The 23,953-nt window shown below is 36.9% G+C and overlaps 1 protein-coding gene across 2 annotated transcripts in view; it reads right to left on the bottom strand.

Annotated features, from left to right (window-relative positions):
* Positions 1 to 23,953, bottom strand: part of Mesr6 (misexpression suppressor of ras 6) — a 199,316-nt gene that overhangs the window by 61,812 nt on the left and 113,551 nt on the right. The window contains exon 4 of one of the 2 annotated variants that reach the window (XM_071712754.1): positions 6,347 to 6,648. The exons of the other annotated variant lie outside the window; for it this stretch is intronic. Within the exon in view, the coding sequence (XP_071568855.1) occupies positions 6,531 to 6,648 (118 nt within the window). The 3' untranslated portion in view covers positions 6,347 to 6,530. Of the gene's footprint in view, positions 1 to 6,346; positions 6,649 to 23,953 lie in introns of those variants that run through there. 2 annotated transcript variants of the gene reach the window in all.

Below are 23,953 nucleotides of genomic sequence, written 5' to 3'. Positions count from 1 at the left end.
TCGCAATTGTAATTTAAAGAAGAATTTAGATATAATTCTATATACACAAAGAATTCAAATGTAATACTCAAAGATAAATTTTTCAAAATCTATATTGCTAATAATTTCTCTGTTTTGTTTCAAAATATTGTATATTGGATTGGATCTCTACCCTATCAATATACATACCTAATGAATTGAAGCAACAATTTTACGGTAGTCGATAAACAATCACGACCTGTATACTAACCTATAATAATTGCATAACACAAATAAAGTACACCTAAAAAAATGTTTTACTTCACTAGACAATATATAGTATCGTGTCATCGAGAGATGGGTTCGTAACAAGACGAAATCGTTTCTGCGAGGGGTGGCAATGGGGATGATAGGGAACGAGGTATTGGAAAATCGTGTGAGGGGTTGGGACGACCGTAGGTAACTTCGACCAACCAATCGGCGACGCGGGGCGGGAGGAGGTCAGCAATTTTTCGCCTCATTGCTCAGAGAAAAGAAACGCTTCATCGTACGGCCCCGCAGAGCATCCGCGAACTTACGGCTGTCGGCCACTGACTCCGCGGGCTTAGCGTCAACTCGTCGTGGATGTTGATCAGCTAGCACTCTTTTACCGGACCAATTTTCCGGGGATGAAGCTCGATCGACATTATTTTACCCGTGGTTCGTACGGCACAAATTCTCATAAAGGAAAAAGAAGCCGATCCTCGTGAGCAAGTCATAGGAGTCGCAATGGCACTTTCTATTTACTTTCTAATATATTTTTCTCTTACAAAATTAGTATATTCGGGTAGTATGTACATAAATGTTAATAATGTTTCAATTTTTATATATGTAAAAAACTTTTCGTAAAACAAAATTCGTATTCTATAACATATAGAGAATTAATGACTTCATATATATTCCATTTTAATTTTTAATATTTAATTAGATTCATTAATGATAACGTGATTATATGTCAGTGCATTTGATTTTACAAAGTAAAATGCCATTGCTCGCAGTTTCAGAAATAAAGGAGAAAAAGAGAAAAAAAAGACCGATAAGGGACGACGTATCGGTCGCCTTATCGCGACACGAATTCAAAAAACCTAAGAACCAAGGGCACAGCGTAATCGCGAGCGTAAAACAGCGAAACGCTTAGCATGGTAACATCCCGGCGCGAGCGTCATTACCGTATTGATCGTGGAGGTAGTTTCTCTCGCTCTTTCCCTCCCGTTATCCCTCTCCGCATCGGGGAGGATCAGAGTCCAATAGTGGGGGGTGAATCGGGGAAGCGCAGTATCATGGAGAGGGTTGAAAGTAGGGCAACGAACTTCTCGATGTAATCATTCTCAGATCAAAGTGGTTGTCAAGGCAGAAGAATCATAAAATTAGAAGCAAGGATCTTTTGCTGACTGCATACCAGCAAAATCTGAAATTCACCAGTCATCGTCATTTGTTTAACGATCAAAATATATTTCAGAACAAGATACAAAAATTTATCCTTTATATATATTTTTATAAAATTAATTACAATTATCTTAATAAAACGTTACTCTACTGTAATATATATGCTTAAATTACATCGCTAGACTTCTTTAAATAATTATTTTTTAATTAAAAATCCAGAATTTTTTATAAGCATGTAGTACAATAGCTCTATTCCACTTATTATTGAAAAAAAAAACATTTAAATTCTCTTTTAGAAGATGCAGGTTATCAAACTTTGAAAGCAATTCGACTGTTATTGCGCAAATGGTTACGCCAGTTCTTGCACTGATTCGACGAGGTGACATTGACCTCAACGATGACGTCAGGCAAAGTTCGAAGATCCTTCCTTCTCCTCTTACCATTCCTCACTGATGGTCCAGTACCCGTTGCAGGACCGGTTTGGTAAGCGTCAACCGATCGTAGGGGCAAGAAACAGCTGAATCACCATGACTCCGATCCTTCAACTTGAAGATCGAAGTATGGGCAACTATATCGACGTGTCAAAAATTCAAAGTAAACACATATAATTTATAAGTTAATGTGTGTGTGTGTGTGTGTGTGTGTGCGCGCAACAAAAATATTACCATCCTTTATATGCAGAAATTAAGATATGTAAATATACTCTAAAGATGTAATAAAATCTCTAAATGATGTATTTGACAAAATTATCGTGGCTTTCTCTAAAGCCATATATCCTATCGGAGATGGATAAATTTGTATAAAATAATAAAAATATATTTAACAAAATAAAAATTATATGCTTTAATGCTGTAATCATTATTTGCATTATTTGATTTATAATATCATAAAATTATTATTTCATATTTTACTTGGACGTTTGTCATGAAAGAATGATATCACTGAATCTATGATGGTCCATGCGATATATAATAGAATAACAATTCTCGAAACCATAACATTTTTTGCAATAACAATAGTAATAAAATTGTACTAATGTATAGATATTTGCTCCAATATAAAGCTTGTATCGATAAAATTTATATAAATGAATAGCTTATATATATATATCTAATATTTCAATTTTTTAAACGCGATAATACGCTATTATAAAAAATTACGTAAATGTAAATTTTACTCTATAAGATACTATATTGCAAAGATATAGTTCGTTTATTTATGCAATAATAATTTTCTGGAATTTAATAATTAATGTCGGGCGGTTTATAGATTCTCAATATATTATTATTGCTTCTGACGAAGATTTTAATATCAAAATTATTTATGTAAGAAATTTCAATGAGATCAAGATAATATCTTAAAAAGGCGTATTGATTATTACAATATATTTAAAGAGTAAAACTTCTATGTTTAGTCTTTAGTTAATTTTGTCCCTTTGAAACGCACGTTTTATAAATAAGCGAAACAAATTCGCGACTGTTTTACGAGATCTCTATGAAATTGACGGCATAAAAAATCATTTCAAAATGACAAATTAGAGAATTGGTATCTGATTGATATTCTTTATAGGTTGACATTCAACCGTCGTAGATTCATTTATTATACGATAATTATCGGTTGTTTTCTTCTATCACTTACAATTAGTGCAATTATTACGAGTTTACGATTTTATTCGTATTTACAGCCGAGAAAGAAAGCAAAAAAGAAAGAAGATAATTATCCAGAAAGACTTGAAATATTTCCGGTACTTGTGATTGAAATATAACGAGTATAAACATTGCTTTGAACACTGATAGGATAAATGAGGCGGAAAGTAGTAGAAACGATATTGGTTACATCAGTTTTTTTTTTTTCAAATCATAATTCTAAAACAATAAAAGTTAAATTTTTATTCAAAAAATGGAAATAATGTTAATAACTAGAACGCTGTTTATTAAAACTGGTATTAATAAATGCAATGATTTGAGTACAATTTGTATTTTAAATTTCATTAATAATATATCAGTAATAATCAAAGATCTCTAGAATAAATATTGTTGCCACCAGTAAAAATCGCCAGTATTCAAAATCTAGTTTTATCATCGTGTCACTCGATTATTATACTCGATCGATTCATTTTCGGTCTTATACAGACTCATCATCACGCGATGCATGCGCACACAGATGTGCTCGGATTACATTGCACACGACGCGAACGTGATTCACATAACTCACTGCTATGTTTGGTGTGCACAATCGTAATCTCGTAAAATCTTTCTGCTCATTGTATCGGCGAACAACGTAAATGAGAGAATTACTTTTCAGTCACATCAAGAGGGAGTCACTTTAGCTCTCGACTTTCTTTCTCGTGTCGTTTAAAATAGTTTCATGCAAGCATTACTGAAAAAAAGCACAAAACAATTTCTTCTACATCTCATCTTTTATAGTGCATTTATAATTCACAAAAATCATCAAGAGTTATATGTTTGGCCAATCAAAAATTGATAAAAAATTCAACCAGTGTAATTAAAATAATCTACCAATTCTGAAATATACTTATAAAAATCTTATTGATTCGTCAAACTTTTATCTCTGTTTAATCATGGCCTATCTCGACATAATTCTACCAACCGGTATAATGATTTCATAAGAGCCTCATGTTCCTACCAAATGCAAGAAACTCCATTCATCCATACTGAACAGAAATCGATCGATAAGTCGAACGGAGAAAAACTTGAATGGACACTCGGCGGCGCGCACGAAGCATTAATGCATTGCCAGTATCGTTGATAAATTTTAAATGGATGGCATGCACAACGATATAACCGAATGGCTACTGCAAAATGTGCGCTGAGTGCCTGTAAACGTCGTGAAGTAAATGGACCCATGGGACATAAGCGGGTCCGTGAGAAAGCATCGGTAGGATATAGTGAGCCAGCAAATGTCTACTTTGGAAAATTGCGTCGATACGTACGTACTTACGACTAAATTCAAGTACTTGTGCAGAATTTCAATCGAATCCGTCTAACGATTATTAAATACTCAATCGATTTATATCGATTCGTGAAAATACCGATCACTGAGAACTCCCTATCGGCGATAATCCCACTTCTAAAAAAAGATTTGACTTAATTTAAACTTTTTGTGAGTAATCAGAACATCTTATCCTAATTATCAACATCAGGAATTACAAATTAAATAAATAAACAAGTAATTAATAAAATATTTCTGGAAATAACATTCATGAATAATTTATAAGCAGGATATTGTTACAGTACATTCACCATAATTACATGTTAAAATATATACGTACATAAACTTCAGCTTCATAACTTTAGTCGGTTCATGTTTATGAGGCAATAGAATTTTGAAACTTGATTTTCTTCTAATACTTAATTCACCTATTAATCTGTTTTCTCCATATTTATCCCGTCGCAAATTAATCGTTACAACATTGCCGGGCTTATTTTTATAACATATAATTTTATCGAAAATATCTATCTTTTCCTGATACACTTCATTAACATTCCGTTGCCTGCATTTCGTACTCATTCGCTAGACTTTAAATATGTACTGTAATAATAAAGGAAATATAACTCACACCACATATAAAACAAGTTTTATGAAAAGGCATCCTCTAATGATAGAGCACAATTTGCTTAATGTATGGTCAGAACAGCGTCCTCTCTGGTATGCTACCACGTGGTGCTCGTGAACGAATGATTGAGACGTACTCCAGTACGACTCGTGGTGGTGCATACAAGGGGACTCCTTGTTACCGAGTTGCCGGTTGTGAGTTGCATGCTTCGTAATCTTTCTCGACGCGGACAAAAAGCCAGTCGCCGTTTAAGCTAACTCGAAAAGAAGCGCGCGCATAATTTTTCTTCATACGTCTCACTTATTGGCTCTGTGCATCCTGCGTGTACGGATTGATGCATCCTGCAATAAAATACGTATGCGGACGCAATTATATGATGCCATCTCATAAACATCCTCTCGCGGTGCGGCTCCAACCTGTTTACGCGAAAATATGCATCCTCAGCATGGAGTAATGCGGAAAAAGATGTCGAAGAAGTCATGTTCCGTCTTCTGTTGGACATGAATTTTCCAAGACATCCTGGATTGTACGTCTCACAGCGAGCAAATGTCATGGCAAATAAGTCATAGATTTAAAAATGTACAGCAATAAATATTGAGATTACAAGTTTTCCGAATTAAAATTTTTTTATTCCACCAAACTTCTAATCTATTTTTTTCTTTTTTTTTTTAAGGAATAGATCGATACAGAAATAAAAACGTACTCTATATATCCTACCTATTATGTCTTGCGATAATTACACATAATTATTACTATTGTATCATTACTACATCATTATTATTATATTTCAGTGAAATAAGAAGTGAGAAAGAAACGTATAATGATACTTAAGATTTCTATGAAACGGAGTTCCATGTTATGTCGGACGATGCTGCCTACGGGGTCTTTGCTCGATCGTACATGATAAATTACGCACATACGCACGTGCGTATTTACATCAGCATAGGATTTAGCGTGCATCACAATGATATACATTCATATGACAAATTATGTTACCAAGATTTTGGCAAAAAGCAACATATAATTGTAGCAATATGTTATTATGCTTGATATTTGCATATACTTCTCTCGTCCCGCCGTCTCTAATTATATTTAAAAAATTATGTACATATAGATATTAATTAAATGAAAAAACTGTTCAGTGATGTTATTATGGCATTTCGTTATAAATAGATTCTTAGTTTCACTTTAAAAATAAGTATTAAAAATAGAGAAGTGAAAATAACAGTATGTCAAAAGTAATTATCATAAAATCATTTATATTGTTTTGCACAATGTTAATATATTAGCATAATATATTGTGTAATATAATGCGCGAAACTTTTTATAATAATAAATTACAATAACTTATGGATTCATTATATTTTCTACATTCTATTACATGTTTATTTTTGCTCGAAAATATGAAACTAGAACATGCAAACATCTAAATCTATAAAATGCACAATCTCTCCGCTAGATACAAGTATATACGGATTATACTTTTTCCATCGATCATGCAGCTACAAATTCCACGTGGATCAGGTTACAAACGTACGCCCACGCATGCATTTCGTGGTGCGCTTTGCTGTCACGTGTACAAAAGGTTGAAAGCTCGTTGTCTCGAGTTGACACGTACGTAGGCAGTACTGCCGCGATGCCGGCTGGGTAAGAAGGGAGATCGAGTATATCGCTGTGTGCATTCACTCCTAAGACGAAATAAATTCTGAGATATTAAACAGAAATAAATTCTCCTTTGAGAACTTGTGTTTTGCCGATAATAATATTGCTACCAGCTTTACGTAATGCTAAATCCGTGAAAGGAGTATTTTATTTTAACCGCTTCAAATCAAAGAAATTAACAAAACAATATGAAAAAGTTAATTTGTTTATCTTGCCATTTAATAAAGTCGTATTTTCTAATTTTTTTTTTAATTTGATGTTGTCGCGCGATACTGCGCTTAAAATATTATGGCTCGTGTTCTCTCGTTCCTGAGGTGCTAAACGAACGGCGAAGACAGGAATTCCCTCGAGGGATAACGGCTAACAATGCGCATTCCCGTTCCTATCCACGAATTATACCGTCTACACTTGGAATCGCGCGTGGTGTTTCCATCCGAGACAGGATTTTCTGATTATGCCATCGCTCGACTCCCGTTCTCGCGCGAGCATGAAAATTAACGGCGCTCTTATCCGCGCGGAGGATCGCGCGCGCGCGCTTGTACTTCACGGATTTATATCAGTTGCGCAAAAGCTCGCCCCTCCCTCTCTCTCTCTTTCTCTCGTAGTAAAACCGCACGCCATAAACGCGGCACGTCGTCGTCGTCCAACCACATGAGGATCGGAACCGTTTTCTCCGAGCTGTGTGCCATAAGACGAGTGGTTTACGCGCGGTTCGCCGTTTCATCGTATCGCGCGGCACAAAGTAGCGACGCGGCACGCTCCACGTGCCCGTATTTAACGTACGTGAGCGACATTCTATAGCGGGTCGTAGGTAGATTCTTGCAATGTGCACAGCTCGTTTACGTGGACGGAAGAGTATGAAGTGGAGCTCCATGCGAGTGGGCGCGATGAGAGGTCGTAGATCTATCTCGCGGAGGACGTGAAATTTTGCAACGTGGAATACCGCAACGCTCTACCACGAGAGCACAAACATCGTAAATACGGCACAGCTCGACCAGGCGACCGGCCTCCTCAAACAGTTGCATCAATCATGCACTTATTATGCAATAAACCGTGCGATAATTTTACTCACTCCTGCCCAACCGGCCACTTAGATGCTCTTGCTGCATTCTCTTGATGATCGCTACGTTGTATCGTCTTGCGTAGATGCGCGAATACATATATTCTCACTGATACGTGTAACAAGGATCCGTATAGCTTCAGATCTTACAATCCTCTGCAATTCTCCGTTAATTGTTACTCTCCGATGAAAACGTGTATTTTCAGACCAAAAGAGATTTTAATTACATAGTGGGTTAGGCTGAAATTAACTAGGTGATAAATTGAAATAGCGCGTACCTCAGGTTACTAATTCAACTGAAATTAAATATCCACATCGCTGATCAATTGCAAATAATTGTTTTTAGTAACGAAAACGGGCAATGAGAAATCAAATGGAATTAATGACAACTAACTAACCGAATAATTATTGATATCTACTCGTCGCTTCATTACTAAGATCATGCAATGCCGCAATCTGACAAACTATCTACACATTCACTATGCAACACTGTAGGCCTGTACTTTTGTCTGTCTATCACTCGCTCTCTTTCTCGTTTCCTCGTCCACGAGAGTGCCGCCCACATTCTCATAATTCATACGTTCTTTTTAATGAAGATATAATTTCGTTCAGTCACGATTCTGCCTTCGGGTGTTGTATTTTTCGTTTTTCTCTTTTTCTGTCTCTCTTTCTTCTCTATCTTGAGCGCGATCTTGCAGGATATTAATATATTCTACGTCCCGAATCATTTTATTAATAACTCACTTCCTGCCAACACGCTCACGCGCGGCATCTGCGGATTAGGGTTATTTAATTAGGGATTCTCTCTCTCTCTCTCTCTTTCTTTCTCTCTTTTCTTTCTGGAGAGATAATCCGAATAATAATAAGCGAAAGGTCACAAAATAAATACCATTAAAGCGCATTAAAAAGCGCAACGGCAACGAAGAAAGCTTCTCTCTTGTAACTTATAAAATTTCCCATTTAGAAGTAAATTTCGTCTAATGTTCTATCAGTGCGAATTTATACACTTGTAACATCTACTACAGCTAGAAGCAAACTAATTTTCAATACATTTTAAATCACTTTTATCTTATTACTTCCAGGATACATTCACTCTATATATCTCTCGTGTCAGCGTCAGCACCGTTCGAAACGAATCGCTCTTAAAACATGAGCGAACTTTGCGCAACAACGAGGAGGAGAAGACGAGGTTCGCGAAGCTCTGAGGAAACTGATCGAGCACTCGATCCTGGCATCCCATCGCGACCCACCTGGGCAACCTGAGAAGGGACCGGCAAACCCGCCTTTAGGGTTAACGAGCCCCTGCGAACACGCCAGTGTGGAACCTGCGCCTTTTGTAACCCGAAGTGACGCCGATCCCATTGACGGGGGCCTTATGTGCTTCCAATCGGTGATCTATGAATCCCTACTCGACCTCTGGTCCTCGTGCGGCTCGTAATCGTATATTTCATTGGCAGCTCAAAGAGTGTGACTCTTTCTCTGTTTGCCTGCAGGCTCGATTGTCGTTCTGGCGCGCGTATTGTGCACGAACGCGGCTCCATTCGGGAGAGGGTGAAAGAGAGAGGAGGCGACTTTAAAAGTTAACGCGTTCTCGAAAGCGCGGTGCGTGTTTTGCGGACGTGCGTACGTACCGCGCATACCTGTACCCGAAAGCACAATCCGGAAGCATAATCGTCATTTTAACCCGGACCGCCTGCCACGCACGCCCTCGTACAAGGTGGATCGAAGCAGAATGGATTTATAAGCGGTGTTGCGTTGTGAGGTACATACAAAGGGTTTGATTCGATGTTCGATGATCGATCGTACGGGTATCGAAAGACGAGTGCGGACGACAAACACGCGTGGTGTAACATTATATTATGATTCCCTCGAGAGTCTTTCAACGACGTTACAGTTGTAAGACACTACGGAAAGAACATTTCGGTGAGACAAAAATACACCGTATAATTAATTATATATTATATAATTAATTAATTATCTTATATATGTAGTGAGCAATTTCATAATAAGATTATAACAAATTTTGTAATAAAAACTGTTTTTATATTTAAAAAAAAATAGAAAAGTTGGTATAAATAAAATATGTATTATTATATCTTTTAATTTTTATCGATAGTTTATTATTTTCTTAATACATTAACTGAAAATTATTTTCAATAATAAAATCTAATCAAATTTAGAAAATTATAATTTTATCAATCAATAATATTTTTTTATATTTGCTGCATTGCTTATTTCTTCCTTATCTCTTTTCCTTCTTTTTCTCTTTTTTTTTCTCTAGTTATTAATAAATTTCAATTTCACTCTAAAAGCTATGATTTCGAGCAATATGCTAGACGAATAGATCATATTCTCAATTTCGATAAAGATATTTTATTGAAAGGCAAAGAAAAGAATTATTCGACATGGCAGCGTTGAGTGGACCATACGATCCAAACTGGGCGACTAACGAACCATGACGTCGCGGTGATACTACTCGACAACCGGAAATAGAATTTTCTACATATCCTAACGCGCGGCATTGTCTGTAACGCCGCTTGCGCTTCAGGTAGGCGCAACCCACTTCCCAACATTGTCCCTAGCGTGTACCCAAGTTGTCACGCGCATAATGCCGCGAGTTTAGCATATTATATCTCATGGACCAGGTATATGTTCTCGTATAATTAGCGGCGGTTCTTATGCACCGCCGTGACATCGGCGCAGAAAAACGGTCGGAACGCGACCCCGTGGGCCGAGGGACCGTCGATAGGGGGACGGCTGCACAATAATTTTTTTTTCCTACTGTTTCTCGTCACCATCTTTTAACCCAGAGTGAGGCCCAGATTGTATCCCACGTGAGATCCCGAAAATTCCCACATATACCCCTCCGTCCAATTTGCATGCCGACGAGAATATCGATGCGTCGCGCGCGCGCGCGGGCATCGTCGCCGAGTATATTTTTCTCAGGTTCATATATATCTCGCAGGATGCAAAACGCAGAAGGCGCCTATCAGAGATGCAAACGATTCGAGACGTCATTTGCATATTACCGCGCGGTCGCACCGTTTCAAAACTCGAGTTAGAAGGCCTGATTTCCCGATCTCGACGATACGTCGCAATGTACAGCATCAAGCGTTATTATCCAACGACGATGCAGATATCGAAAGTGCAGAAAAATAAGATTGGATCGTAAATAATCAGCATACGCGCTCAACGACGGCGTAATGGCAATTCATCGAATCCAGCCATCGCGATCGCCGGAATAACTACTCCGGCTTCAATTGAATCCTGCGTTCAACGGCAATAATAAATACGTAGCGCTCGTAGCTAATAATATAAAAATGTTTTCTTTTTTTAGTACGTTATTATACTAACGAAGGAAAGGCAGGAGAATTACGGCAGAAATTGCCTCCCTAAATATACATTCCACCTATCAGCTGGCGCGTATATGTCCTAGTACAAAATAAGACGACGCGAAATGATTTTATTTTCTCGTTTCGCAGTAACATCGAGATAATGAAGTCACGACATCCGTGTGTCGTCCCTACCCAGTTATCTTCTCATCAAACCGATTTTTCCGAGATATTTTATAAATCGATATGACTAGCACGCGAGCGCATCGCGGAACTGAATCGGTATAATTGAGAAATGCACAAACGCAGTTATTTCTTCGGAAATGAACGGATAGCGATATGTAGCGACTCTCGGGTTAAAATAATTATTCCATGTTTCGCTCCGTGTAATCGTCTATATGTATAAAGAAGATCGAGCATTAGCATTTATTTATATATGCAAAATTACGGACACGCAAGTACATAGACGTAATAAAATACAACATATGCTAAAGGTATAAAAAACTAGAACTATTAATTATTAATTTAAATATCAGTATTATTTCAAAATTGTCAAATAGAGTTTTAATATATACTATTGCTAACAAATCAATGTTATCGAGGGCTCGATTTATATAACATATATTACCTATAAATATATAAATAAAATTATGTGCATAAATACTTAAAAAAAAGCTGCATGATTTTTTTGTTTTCTTTTTTTAGAATGTTTCATGAAATATGAAGAGGGATCTATGGGGGGGAGTCCTTTTTTGACACTCTTTAAAGACATACGCGGGAATGCGATGAGAAAGAAAAATTGAAGTTGGCTTCCTGACCGAACGGATTATTGAAAAATCTGGGGTGAAGTGGCGTTCTTAAGGACCTCTCGAGAGGAGTCCTTGCCAGTGGCATACCTTCCTTTCACATGCTAACTCTCCTCAATAGTCCGGTCGGTGGTACGAAAGGACCACTTTTCAGATTTAAATCAAGACCGCGCGTAGTCCTACCGCGACCTGATTTGCATCACAGTGCGACAAAACGCATATGCGTGTGTGAAGCCATAGACTGGCATAGACTTTCAAGTGCGCGACACACCCGTTGTTAAGCGGATAAACTTACCTGCAAACTCGGGAATGTCGCGCGAAAAGACCGCGTGTGAACAAAATAATCGAAACTCTTGGATCGATCGACTGTAAGTATCTACAATGCTTATTTTGATATATTCATATGTTTCATTTTAGCATCATGAATAAATATTAGTTACAAGAGAAAGCAGTCCACTGTAAATATAATTTGGGTTTATCACTTCATATATCGATTATGCCATTAAGATCGTAAAATTTCTCTTTTCTTTCAATTTAATTACAAAACCGAATTGGACATTGCAACATTATCATTTTTACTCGCGTGCGACAAACATATTAAGTCCTGTACACTGGCGGCGAGCACTGTGTCGCACCTGCCGGAGTAATAATTCGTTCTTTCATTCGGCTACAGGCTGATATCGAATTAAAGAAATTCATTAACTAACTGCGTACACGCGACAAAGGAGATTACCGTTACTCAAGTCATCGTAAAAAAAACTGCAAAATTATGGCTTACAAAATTCGAAATAGCAGCTTGTTCCATAAATAACGTTCATTTGTAGTAACGAATACTAAGTACTCGGCTCCAATATAAAGTTTGTTCGCCAACTCCTTAGACTCCGAAAAGAGCTCTTAATATTTTCGAGTGGTATTGCACAATGACTTATCATTCATCTCAGAGTCAGCTGCAAAGAGTAAACGAGACATCTAATATAATTATAATTTGTACATTTTGATACCTCCTTTTCAAGGTACTGGCCACTCGAACTATAATTGTAAATTACGCTTTTTGCGCGAAATTTCTAATGCACATGAAGATGTGCAAAACTTCTTTTATTGGCAAGTTAACATACTGTACCTTCGTAAATATATATAGTTAATAATATTATTAACAATCACGATTATTACAATTTTGGCAATTAATTCGCAATTGCGAGAAGCAACAATAAAGATATTGGCGAAAGTTTTTCCTTGGACAATGCAACATTAAAAAAATAATTATAAACTAAAAATTTGAAATTTTTAGACGAATTTTACGTAAATGAACATAAAGAGAATATTACATTTGTATAGAAAAGAAAATAAGAATAACTAAAAATACTTTAAACTTATTAAGTCGAAAAACACAGAGAGTAATCCTAATTAGATAGTACTGACTAATAGTAGATCAACCTTTTCCTCGTGTCTTGAAATATCATATCACGCTATAATTTTCTGGGGAAATAAATTATGATTGCATTTGACGTTACGCGTCCAGCCTGCACGAAAGACATCGATCAACCTCTCAGATAGCGAACTTGTTCGTACGTGTATCGTACGTGGATCGTGGATCCCATATAGACATCACACCCTAGAGCTATTATTCCGAAAACGTCTCAAGATACGTCAGACACGACTCGACGTTGCAACAGTTCGATCACGTCATTCACGCACGCACGCGGTCGCAGTATGCGGTCATCAATCGTCGGCACTCTAATTACGATATCTCGATGCAGTTCGGTTGACAACGTAGTCCTTATTACCTTCGGATAAGGCCGCAATGACGTATTAACATTTAACGCTTTTTTCATGGGGAACGAGAAGCAGATGGGGAGGAAGAATCCGCCGCCGAGAGAGAGATGGGGGGCAAGGGGAAGATGTAAGAGCGTCGAAGACGAGGAGGAGGGAAGAAGCGACGTCGTGAGGAGTGCCGGACTAAATTACCCGGACGTGCCCGCGCAGATAAGGCTCCCTGTGTACGCGCATAATGCGGTACGTAATGTGCAAGTCCACGGGCAACCACCGCCTGCCACCTCATCATCCTCCTTCGTCGCCGTCGCCGCCGCCGTCGCCGCCGCCGCCGCGGCCGCCGCCGCGGCCGCGCCCGGAGGAAGAAGAGGCAGAGGAGGAGGAATTGGAACCTATGTATCCACGTATGCAGTCTGTGTGCTCAGAGGCTGGGCACATATTGACCGATACGTACCGCCGGTAGCAAGATAAACAGTTCTCCTCTCGTTTGCTCTCCCAGCCTTTCTTCCACACTCTTGCTCTCCCATCTATTTCCCCCTTTCTCTCTCTCTCTCTCTCTCTTTCTCTGCCCTTCTTCCCCTCCTGACTTTCGTCTCTCTTTCGTTCTTTATATCTTTCCCTCTTTCTCTGTGTTTATTCTCTCTTCTCACTTGAGCCTAGCGTTAAATCGCCGCCCGTGACCCGTACACACAAAATTTATGGTGACACGTCAACTGTAAAATTTTATAAAGAACACATTTTGTATGATAGCCTAGTCAAACTAAGCCCAATTGCTGTGGTGTAAAAGAAAACGGAAGATGTGTTTTAGAGAAAAAAAAGCTAATTTGTAATATAAAATAAAGATTGTTAGAAAATATTGAACTGATCACAACTATCACATTTATACAATATTTATTTAATACATGGTTTATAAATTTTTAATAATTCCCTATATTTTTATAACCAGTTGTGGTATAAAACAGCATTTATACATACACAGAAATAGTTGAATTAAAGTTGTTTTACAAAAATATGCATTACATTTAATATATAGTCATGGCAAATGCACATCCAATAGCAAACTAGCTTAGCTTTATCCACCTAGAACCGTTCAAAATTTTACGTAGTCAATCAATCACAATAAAATATGTATTTATTGCAGATTTTATCTCAAAAAGAAATAACGCGTCATTCCATCAATTTCTCTTTTGGTTCTTTCCTCTATAACTTTCTCATTCTTTGATCTATTATTTTCGGCTGATAAAACGCACTAACATTTATGACATTTACGACAGAATACTTTTTCACAACTGTAGATTTATTTTAATTTCACAATAAATTATTTTAATAATTTCCGAAATATCAGAACCTAATAGAATTTTTGACGCAATGCATGTAGATGTGAAAATATGCATAAATAGAGTTCCGATAAACAAAATATTATCGTGCTCTTTATAAAATGTAGGATAAGGAGACAAAAGTCCACGTTGCCCGAGGTACGGAAACGAAATCACGCAATTGCTATCGAATAAGCTACGAAATAATAAAGTTTATCGTGTCCCTGGTGACGCTTAATCATTTGCCGGAGGTGACCAACCGCGATCCCTATAATTCCTCACAAAAACCGAACGAACTATCTTCGTTCCCTCTCGTAAAAGCCACATTTTTCGGTCGTTCATTGGCGGCTCACGTCAAGGCGTATCAAAGATCGATCGTCGCGGAAGCACCCTCAGGGCTAATACTTTAGCTATCCGCTTAAGTGGTGGGCTGCCGTTCAGCGCCCTGCAGGCACAGGATGGATCTTATTCGCGTGTCATGTGAATTTATATCGAAGCTCACACGCGCGACGTAATTTCTGCAAATTGAGGCCGGACCTTTTACGGCGGAGACCGATCTTGCAATTCTCGATTCGAATATTTTAATGTCACAAACCATATTTATTAATGACGCGTGATCACAAACATCTTCGATTGAATAATTATCAATAATATAATCATATTAGTTCCTACCGAGTATCATTTATATTCAATCGTTATCCTGCATGTTTCATGTATCTTCTTATTTTCTTGTAATAACGCTTTGCCATGTTTCCTCTCGTATTTAGCGGTGCGAGAAATAAGTGCAATAAAGAATTTGAGAAATAAATAGAATAAAAAATACTTGAAAGTTATCGAGACAGAGGATACTATATAAGCTGTGACTTAATAAATAAAATACTGATTCCATACATTAAGAGCTTGAATTCTGTGAAACATATATTGTACGGCTTTATGTTATGCTTGTTTCTATAAACTTTATAAAAGAAGATAATTTTGTAATTAAGCGTTTCACATTCTTCAATATAAGATACCTAATTAGATAATTACATAAATGATAAATGCAGACACAAAGTTTCTTGCAGTAATTCTTATGTCACGTTGGAGAGTATCCGCGGAATTACTCAAAATTATGGGATACTCGCAACGAACACAGACAGCATTTGACCAGGTTTTGTAAACGCAATTCGGCATAGCTCGATTATCCTTTTCATACGTGTTCGTTACTCGCCTCGATGACGGTGGCATGAAAGACTTGTCGCTTTTTCATCAGAACACGAGAAGAGGAAGAGGAGGAGGAGGAGGACGGGATCGGGGCCACAAATTACATTGTGAAGTGCCATTAACGGCGATGTAATAGCCACAATAAGCGAGCCTCCAGCGGGATTTAGATACGCGCGCACGTATATACATGTGCAGCCTATCGTTGCTGCGATAATAAAATGCGTGAAAAAGACTTGCGCGTACGGTGAGATATCCGACGGATACCAAATGTTGCTGGGGGTTAAAACAAAAAAAAAGCGAAAGAGAGAACAACCCTACTCCTACTATTCACGGTAACCGGCAATTACTTCGTCTATACGTGCTATGCGCTACATGCGTCGCGCTATTGTAATTAAATGAAGGAGACACGCTTAGACGGAGACGCGTATTGTAATTAAATAAAGGTGTCCGCCACGACGACCGTTGGCGTACGAGCCGCATTAAAGACTCTCGGCTAAAGAGACAGACTCGGCCTTGGCATTCACTTAAGCGGGATATATGTTGCGGTAGCATGAAAAGAGAGCCCCACAATGCAACGGCAACGTGTCACATCTCTATTAATGCGATCTCCATCTCCGCCTGCTTACTTGCACTTTTCACAATGACCTTTATACTTGTGATTCACGATGCGTCTGACCGACCGACGATTGTTTCATCGGCCGATCGATGATTGAATAAGACAGCGGGTGAAAGGACGAGAGGCCACGCAAGGAAAACGTATTGTAATCCTATGAAAATCGCGCATTATCTCCGGGCAAGGTTTCGTTCTCATTCTGTTACATGCGATGTGTGCCAGAAGTATTATTGCTCGTATCTAAGAACTTGTACGATAGAATTGGAAAGTTAACGTTCCCTCACGTGGAATAAATTCTTTGTCAGTAAAACGTTTCTGTCAATGTTAGAATATAAAAAAATATATGAATCTTTAGAAGCAATCATGACTGTTAAAATATGTATATTATTTTGCACATGAATAAAATCTGAATAAAAGATGATTACAAATTTTATTTGAATTTTATATATAAATTACATTTCCCAGATATACACATTATGTCACATCGTCATAAATATCTCTATAAACACAACTATTCACGTATTTTATTATTTTCTATCTATAATATTTTTGAAACAACTTTCTTAAAGACTTAGGATTATATATTCGTAAAAAATAATCTAGCAACAACTGTATAGCATCAGAAAATTTTAATTGGATACGATTCAAAAAGTTTAATAACAAACAGATGGAAAAGAAGATTCCTATCACACGGTACATCGTTAAATCAATAAAATTTAATAATTTTAAACGCAGTAAATTTATATTTATAAACTTATCAATCATATTTTTAAGTACATTAAGATCCACCACATATTCGTTCATCATAAATATTTTTCAGCTGAATATAAACTGCGTTTCTCGAAACAAAACTTGAACCACATCCTGCCAGGACGAGGGTGCAGGATACAGGACGAAAACAAGTACGTAATTTTGCCATAGAGGGAACCACTTACTAAGCTATACACGACGAAGTCAGCGCCGAATAACAAGAAAGGGAAGCGGTGAAAGCTCGAATTCTTGTCTCTTTCAACCTCTGAGGATAAAGTAGTCGTTTTCTAAACCAAATTACGATTATAATGTGAGAACAACAATTAAATTTCTCATATAACAAGTTATTCGTAATATTTATTTAAATATTACATAACTTCATTCAAACTCTCGTTAGTATTCCTTACAATTCACTGATTTCGTGGGACTAATATATGATTAAATGTAAAAGTGTCTATATATATATATATATATATACACATATAATTAAAAAAGAAAATATATAAAGTCTTTTACAAATTCAAATATATGAAGCCCTGTGGGTCTATTCTGTAACTCTTAACGACAGTTTCGTTATCGTTATATTTGCGTTGCGCAGATATTATATATGGTAAAAAAGCTGCGCAACGCCAATATAACGATAACGAAACTGTCGTTAAGAGTTACAGAATAGGCCCACTGGTATTTATATTTGTTTTAAAAATATATAAAATGGCATGCAAGACGAAAAATAAATGAAAAGCTACTTTTAACAATTCGTATGCCAAAATTATTAATTCCCAATAATTGTAATCGGCATTCAGATATAATTAGAGTTCATTAACAGTTTCATTTTACAGCAGTACACGTCGTAAATAAGCGTCTCCGATGCCGACTGTTGGCGCTTGCCGAGAGAAAATGCACGTAATTTCGCCGCGGCGTGGAACCAGTCGTAACTGAATGTAACTAGCGTTGTAAAATGCCCGGTAAAATCTCGCGGTTGGCCATTTTTATAGCGCGTAAACCGTTTTATAGGATAGAGGCGCAACGAAAAACCGCGCGGACGGTGCGCTTTCGGCGTGCGCATTCTCGGTGAGCTCGCGAGCGTAAAGTGGCGAGGGGAAGCGCGTAATTAGGGCTCACCGTGGTAAAACTGACAAGTACACGTCAATTAATGCAACGGTAACCGGCCCCGCAGTTACCGTCGTCCCATCGCGGAGGGACAATTTCGGAAAAAAAAACGACCTGCCTCGACACGCCACTTTGCTCTCTTCTTCGTAATCCGCGTGCGTCCTTACAATAGGTTACTGGCGATTTAACACAAAGCTGAGGCTCGCAAAACGAAAGGATAGACAAGCTAATAGGAAGTTCAGAGGAAATGTAAGACAGTTTTCTTACGAGAGCCATTGTCGGTTTAACAGATATTTGCCTGTAGCCTCATCGCATGACTTTAAAATTATTTGAGATTTTTAAGCCTATCACACAATACAAAAGTGCAGGCAATAGGAACTACAAGCCGGGCAACAGAAATAATCACATTTTAACTTACCAAAAACTGTGTAATAACACAATGAAATATGAAATAGGCAATAGAAACAGAATTTCCGACGCGTTGGATTTCTATTCTCTATTGCTTGTACCTAACTAATCACAGTTCTTCAGTTTTATTATAAGTTGAAATTGGGTTATTTCTATGTCTTTCCTGTTCCTATTGCCTGTACCCTTGTATTGTGTGATAGGTTTTAGAATGACATAAACTCAAATATCGTTGCTAATGATTTTCGAATTTTACTTAGACATTAACATTAGAAATAAATGTGAACAGAAATAATATTTTTATGTAAATTTTTAAGAAATTCATAATTTTAAACATAATTTTAATGCACTATATGGAGAGTGTAAATCGTAACAAAACAATTGTACACATGAATGTTCGATTGTATAATCAGTATGGAAAAATCTGCACAAACGTGAGATGTTTTTCATGGAATTCGTTAATGCTTATCACGTTTCTCAAAACAGTACCTACTGCTTCTTAATTGCAAGCAATCGAAAGCTTAATATGCGCCAGTGTTTAGCGCGATGCGCATCAATGTGGACAAATCCAAGTTGTCATGAGAAAACAAATTGCGAGATATTTACTTCTGTCACAAGATAATGACGATGTCTATGACTCACTATTGACACTATGCGTGCTCTCATTATACTACTGCGAGTAACTGCGTAAAATGCGCTTGTAGGATGAGATACGATCAGTGCCCTACACTACATAAATCCAACCGGAATGAATCATCGAGATATCGTACCAAAGTTCGTTTCTATAAAACAAGAAAACAATTCTTAATATATGTAGAAGCTTTTCAGAAAGTGCGTATATCACAAAGTAATTTAAAAACCAATTTTCCTAGCGCAATCTCACACTTACCTACAACATCGAAAAATGCGAACATCAGTTTCGATATCACTGTCACGTCTTTGCTAAATAAAAACGCTGTGGTACTTCGATGATTCATAGCCAAAAAAGTGCGATATGTTTAGCAAAAGCGAAAGACACAACTTTTCTCAATGATACAAATGCGGCTCACCTATGCGAGCTCACATTAATGGAGAATGATAACGTCGAAGTGCAGATCGTATGGTATTAAACTGCTAAATTCCCGCTTCCTCTTTTTCGTCTGTTTTATTTATTATTTAAGATTTCACAGAAAATCCATTCAATTTTTTTTTCTAATTATAAGAAGTGACAACGTTAAATCTTCTTAAAAAAATAATTAAAGAAAATAATAAACACGTTAACGTTTCAGATAATCATTTGTAGAAGATAAGAATATTGAATATAAGAATTATCAGCAGTATTATTACATAGTTTAACATGTCATTTTAATCCGCAAAAACGAAAATTTTAAACGTTAAAATCTGCAAAAACTATAACGCGTAAGAAATATTTTTGCGCAATTTTATATTTTACTTCATTATTTGAACAATCAGTGGAATTTTCTCATTTGCCTGATAAGAGAAAATGGTTTTTAATAATGATATTTTAATGATGTCATATAACTGTACTCTGTTTCGAGATCCGAGAAATATCGTTTCTTTTTCGCGGAAACACCCAATGGGAAAGAAATTATGGAAATGTTCCGATAAGACAACAAGCTTAATTGCACCAAGTTTGCTACGAACTGGGGGAAACGAACCATACAACAGTTAGACGGAAAACAGAATTGACTATTGTTCCGATAATTGCGAGAAATTATGTTACCTGCGGAACTGATTACTACTTAAAATGGTAACAATGGTACGATAGTATGTTCGTTCGTTATACACGTAGTCCTTATTTAATATGAAAACATACCAATAAGTACATGTGTAATTGCATATTTGAGCGCACAAGCAATAAAATAATTTCCATCGATAAATGAAAGTAATGAAAGGCTACAAAAATATCTTATGTAAACTTAAATATATAAAGGACAGTGCAATATATAATTCAAATCAAATTTTCACATATTAAATAAATGTAAGTTTCTTCTCTCCCCTCTCTTCTTTCTTTCTCTATCGTGTTAAAATATGTTAAAATGTGTTATTAATGATAATTATTGTCGGAAAAACATGCAGAGGTAATTTAAATGTTTCATGATTTTAAAATAATTGATTAATTACAAGCCAGTTATATGCCAGGTATTATATAAACGCATTACAGACTTTCACGGTATTACAATAAAGATTAATATCTGCAAAGTTTCGCGTATCTTCCATGTAATTTTCACACGTAAGAAAATGGTGGCTTACATCACCGACGCACGCACGTCGAGCGCAATGTTAATGCACAAGTGTGATTATGAGAGAGAAAGAAGAGAAAGAGTAAGAGCAAGATAGATTTTCCACCTGCAAAAGAATAATATACCGGACAATGTAAATTACACTGCGGTAACAAAAATGCAGGCAACGATCGAGCGATTAAGCAATTTTAGCGGGCGGTAACCCCGCGAGGCACGGAACAATCACTATATATAAGAACGTGACACAGCTGTCACTTGAATCATTTACATACTTTTACATACGTTATGAGAATGCCAGACGCATTACTGCAACTTGCTTCTTTGTAACACGAGCAAAGTAACCATATTGTTATCGTCATCACTATATGCATTATTTTAGTGTCACTCTTAATCCGTTATCCGTTAAGCATAAAATGTACGTTGCGTAAGCAATACGTGAACGAATTCTCAACGATTCTGCTTTCTACCCAGGCAAATCAATTTAACAAAATATCGCAACTCTTGTTTTCTTTCTGTTGCTAGCAGAATTCTGTTAAATATTAAAGGATAAAATTTAAATCAATACCTTAAGTTAAATAACATTTTGTTATTTTTAACTACCACATGTGTTGAAATTTATTATTTTAATACAAAACAGTATTATTTTAATTCCATTGGTTTAGTTAAATTAACGACATATTGAATAGAAGCAGTAACGACCTATAGGAATAATTAAAAATGACTGAAATTGAATATAATTTGACTATACGAATTTAACAATGTATCAACTTTATATTTTTAAGACTTGTCGTAATATTATCGAAATGAGATACAAATAGATATCGTTAATAATTGAATCATTGCCATTTCCATAACACGGTGTTAATGCGATTTGAACGATAATTCTAACAAGTCAGACACAAACTAATTCCCAGCGTAACATTAATGATGCCCGCGTTTATCTCGTGCCAGTCGTTCACCTGGCCGCGTATTCGTGCGTATTATTGCGTATCATACTTAGGCAGCTCGGGGTAATTGTAATCACGCTAATGCATCTCGTTGTCGCACGTCCCAACGCGATGCATTGCGTTGCAACCATATCGTCTACGGTACGTGCACTGGATGACAACGAGAGACGCTTTCGAGATCGTTTCACGCGATAATGATAGCGTGTTGCACACGCACCCAGACAATAGATGGATGTGCAAGAGTGATCAATAGGTCAATGCAAGAGAAAATTAGCCATTCGCTCATTCCCTTTTTTTTTACATGTTTAGCGATGCGTTTACATCGAAATTATTCTTGGACACATCTAATATATGTGCATAAAGTTAAGCCGTTATTAATGTACGTACTGAAAGTAATACTAATGTATAACGTATTTTTTTCTTTCCTATTTTGATTAATCTTATCTTCGCATGAAGTACGACGTGTCACGCAAGCGCCACACACATACTATTCGCAAAATTTACAATTTATAATCTCTTTTAATACAATCAAGATTAGTCATTTATACATTATTTTAAGCAAGCACATTTGCTTCTACCTTAACAAAAATATTCCCTTTATCTCCCATTGTCATCCTGCAAATCTATCGATCGATAAAAACATGACTAACGTATTTCCAACATTACTCATGAGATAAAATTAGGAAATCTTTCTTGTGAATTCGCAAACTCTCGTGCCCAGTATATCTCTGATTAAATACGATTTAATAAGTCTGTAACGTTGTACTCCAATCGACATACTATCATGTTACATTTCAAGCGCAATGATCGGCGCAAGATTTCGAGATAGAACGTATAATTTTACTTTTAATCATTATCGCGCGTAACGAGGCGCGTCAAGTTTAGGTGCGCAATAATAGCGCAGCAATAGAGCGCGCGCGGTTCAACCGGCGTACTTCATAATCATCGTCATCATCATCCCGGCCAGCTTATTATTATCGTTACCTTCGCGCTTACCACGGCGCGGATAGCTGGAAGGAGGATTAAAGCAGAAATATCCACAATGCTGCGACGGCGACGGGTAAGGTAAAAAAAAGCGCCTCGAAATATCAGGCACAAGATAGAAGGTTGCAGCACGCGCGCGAGCTTCGAAACAACATGTTACACAGGCGCCATAATCTTCTCACTGGCTTATGTCTTATTGTCTTTCATCGAACAAAGGCAGAAATTAATAATCACGAGACAGAACAATGCACGTGACCCGTCATGTGCATCCGCGATGCGTAACGAGACACGCGAAGCTAAACTGAGAATAACAACGCGCGCTGAATCAGACGCGTTGTATCATAGCGCGCGTCGACTTTACTCTTTTTATTACCGTTACAGGCTTTTTCTTATCACATTTTTATCACTGACTTTTACATGACTGAGAAACGCTGACAACAAAAAGTGTCATGTCAGCATCTAAGGCTTGATAAGAACAAAAATAATAATAGAAAAAGAAACGTATCTTTATTATCTTTTATCATTTTCTGCAATTTAATTAACATCAAAAATCCGAATAGAATCCAAATAGAATCTTTTATAAAGGATGTTCACACAATATCAAAAGTTATTATTATTCATAAACATATTCTGCAGCGTGAACAATTTTTCTCGATAAGACTGATTGTGAGAAGAAATCTTAATGTCATTCTAATATTTTGTTTTTTCTTCCTGTCTGTATTGTGTATAAAAAAAGAGGGGAATGTAAAGAATAACATGATGCCTTAACACGTTATGCAGCTGCGCGCGCAA

The sequence above is a fragment of the Temnothorax nylanderi genome, unplaced genomic scaffold (assembly GCF_030848795.1).
Source record: "Temnothorax nylanderi isolate EJ_2023f unplaced genomic scaffold, tnyl_v1.0 TNYL_tig0114_pilon, whole genome shotgun sequence".
In the NCBI taxonomy this organism is placed as follows: domain Eukaryota; kingdom Metazoa; phylum Arthropoda; class Insecta; order Hymenoptera; family Formicidae; genus Temnothorax; species Temnothorax nylanderi.
This window is presented reverse-complemented; position numbering and strand designations above follow the sequence as displayed.